This window comes from Penaeus chinensis, chromosome 20 (genome assembly GCF_019202785.1).
Source record: "Penaeus chinensis breed Huanghai No. 1 chromosome 20, ASM1920278v2, whole genome shotgun sequence".
Lineage (NCBI taxonomy): Eukaryota > Metazoa > Arthropoda > Malacostraca > Decapoda > Penaeidae > Penaeus > Penaeus chinensis.
This window is the reverse complement of record NC_061838.1, coordinates 18,763,402-18,765,901: the sequence shown is the minus strand read 5'-3', so window position 1 is coordinate 18,765,901 and position 2,500 is coordinate 18,763,402. Positions and strand designations below refer to the sequence as shown.

Sequence of the window (2,500 nt, the reverse complement as noted above, 5' to 3'; positions counted from 1 at the left end):
ACCTTGTAATTTCCTTTTTCCATAACTGATTATATGGAGTGGAAAGACACGCAATTTGAAGTTGATTCACCTACTAACTAAAGAAAGAGTTGGGGAAGATGCTGCCCCACTACTTATCAGCACTTCTCAAGGCATCACACCAAGAATAAAAGCCAGTCTCGGTGACAAAGGAGGAGGATAACTGGATCTAGAAAATGCAGCAAGTATTGCTGGTTACTCTACAGGCATACCTATTGTGCAAGATCACTTCCAGCCTTGCATTCTGCTGGAAAGTATTGAATACCTTTGTGCGCTAGAAAGAATATGCTCCAATAGAATGGTTTGTAGTGATCTGCTCAACTGTAAACATTGGTGTTTAAAAACATTTACTAGGACTATGCTCTTGTGTTTCTTCACATTCATTATCATATGCTTAGCTTAAAATGTTAAATAGTGCATGTTAAGATGTGCCACAAGCATTCCATCAATCATAAAAGTTCATATGGCAGAATTCACTCTGAGAAATATTCCTAAACATTCTTCATTCTTTGTCCATTATTTGTGATTGTAAACAATGTATGCATCGTCTGGTAGGCATACCACCTCTCAGTACTGTAGCATATGTATGTTATATGAAGAATAAAAGTATCATGCTACAGCCCCTTGCATTGAAATTATGCATTTTGTGGTGCTACTAAATGCCAAATGGAAGGTGAGCAAAGGTAGGATACTGTTTGCATCTGGCTGTTCCATGGGTTAATAAAGAGGAAATTGAGAGCAGACTAGAGCAAATAAACAACTGATAATGGCTTCAAAGGAAACCATCTGAGAACACTGTTGTGAACTTAAGTGCAGTTTCTACCTCCCTGGTGATACGTTCTGAGATGATCTCGGAGAATGGAACTTTTTGCTTTGGCTAGTTATTACTATTTCAAAGTGTAGGCAAGTAAATTATATACAACTGCTTCTGTGCCGTATTCTATTATTCATTTAAAACACTTTCTAATAAAATAATGCACTATATATAAGATGCATATGATGTATATCATACAGTACAACCCCCCACAAAATTTATGTCATGGTGCATTTTAATGCAACTTCTTATCTGCCATATTTCTGGAAGACATGTAAATTTTTACAGTACTTATCACATGAATAGAGATATGTATACACTTTTAACACAATCATTAGTGATTTTTAAATGATTGATTCTAGTAATATTTCTCCAACAATTCCTAAATGCAAACGTCAGAAGAATTTTTTTTAGGTATGTACTCTTCTCATGTGCTTCTTTAGATTACTGCTCCCTGAGAATGTCCTACTACATACCTTGCAACAATATGGTTTTTCATTTGTATGGACTCTCATGTGATCCTTTATTGTGCGTTTTCTGGGGAAAGCTTTGCCACAGATCTCACAGGTAAATGGTTTTTCTTTTGTATGAATTCTCACATGGGCCACTAAATTGCTTCTTATAGTGAATCCTTTACTACAAATCTCACATTTATATGGCCTCTCTTTTGTATGTATTCTCATATGTACAACAAGAGCATATTTTGAAGATAATGTTTTGCTACATATCTCACAGCTGAATGGTTTCTCTTCTGAATGTGATCTTACATGTTCCATTAGATCCTGTCTCACAGTAAAATCCTTATTACAAATTTCACATCTATACCGAGTCTCTTTTGTATGCACTTTCATATGTGCAACAAGAGCATGTTTCACAGAAAATGCTTTATTACAAATCTCACACTTATAAGGCTTCTCATTTGTATGTGATCTCATGTGACATACCAGAGTCCACTGCTGGGAGAATGCCTTCTCACAAACTTCACATTTATAAGGTTTGTGTTTTGTATGCACTACCACATGCTTTGCTAAATGACTTCTCCGTGAGAATGCCCGACTACAGAGATTGCAACTATAAGATTTCTCCTTAGAAAGTAAGTTCACACGTCCTATTATATGATCTTCCTTTGAAATTTCCTTGCTATTGACCTCACAAGTATTTGGTCTGTCTTCTGTATGCAAGCTCATGTGCTCAACTAGTATGTCTCTGCTAGAAAAATCCTTGTTGCAGACTTTGCAACTAAAAGGGCTTTTTTCTGCATGTGTTCTCATATGCACAATTAGACCACGTTTCTTTGAGAATGCCTTGCTACAAACCTCACATTTGTGGGGCCTTTCGTCTGTATGTATTCTAATGTGATCTAACATTTGACTCTTATATGAGAATTTCTTGCCACATATTTCACAAACAAGTTTCCCCTTGCTATCCACTCTTGCATATGTTCCCTCTTTATCATTTGCGAGTGCCCCCTCATCAACCATTTTTAATGGATCTTCACTTTCACTAATTGCAACATCTGAGTCACTTCCACTTGTTTCCTCATCGCCAAATTTCATTTTTTCAGACATTGAACACTCACTCATATCTACATCCTCTTCAGTCTTAACAAAGACAGCATTCATCCCTTCTACATAATCAGAACTTTCTTCCTTTATATCCAGACAATGC

At 36.3% G+C, this 2,500-nt stretch overlaps 1 protein-coding gene across 5 annotated transcripts in view; it reads right to left on the bottom strand.

Annotated features, from left to right (window-relative positions):
- LOC125036207 (zinc finger protein OZF-like) overlaps positions 1 to 2,500 on the bottom strand; it is a 20,287-nt gene that overhangs the window by 7,324 nt on the left and 10,463 nt on the right. For 3 of the 5 annotated variants that reach the window (XM_047628666.1, XM_047628665.1, XM_047628664.1), the window contains one exon: positions 1 to 2,500. This exon is cut by the window's left edge and continues 1,998 nt beyond it; it is cut by the window's right edge and continues 344 nt beyond it. The exons of the other annotated variants lie outside the window; for them this stretch is intronic. In XM_047628666.1, coding sequence (XP_047484622.1) covers positions 1,243 to 2,500 — 1,258 coding nt within the window. In that variant the 3' untranslated portion in view covers positions 1 to 1,242. 5 annotated transcript variants of the gene reach the window in all.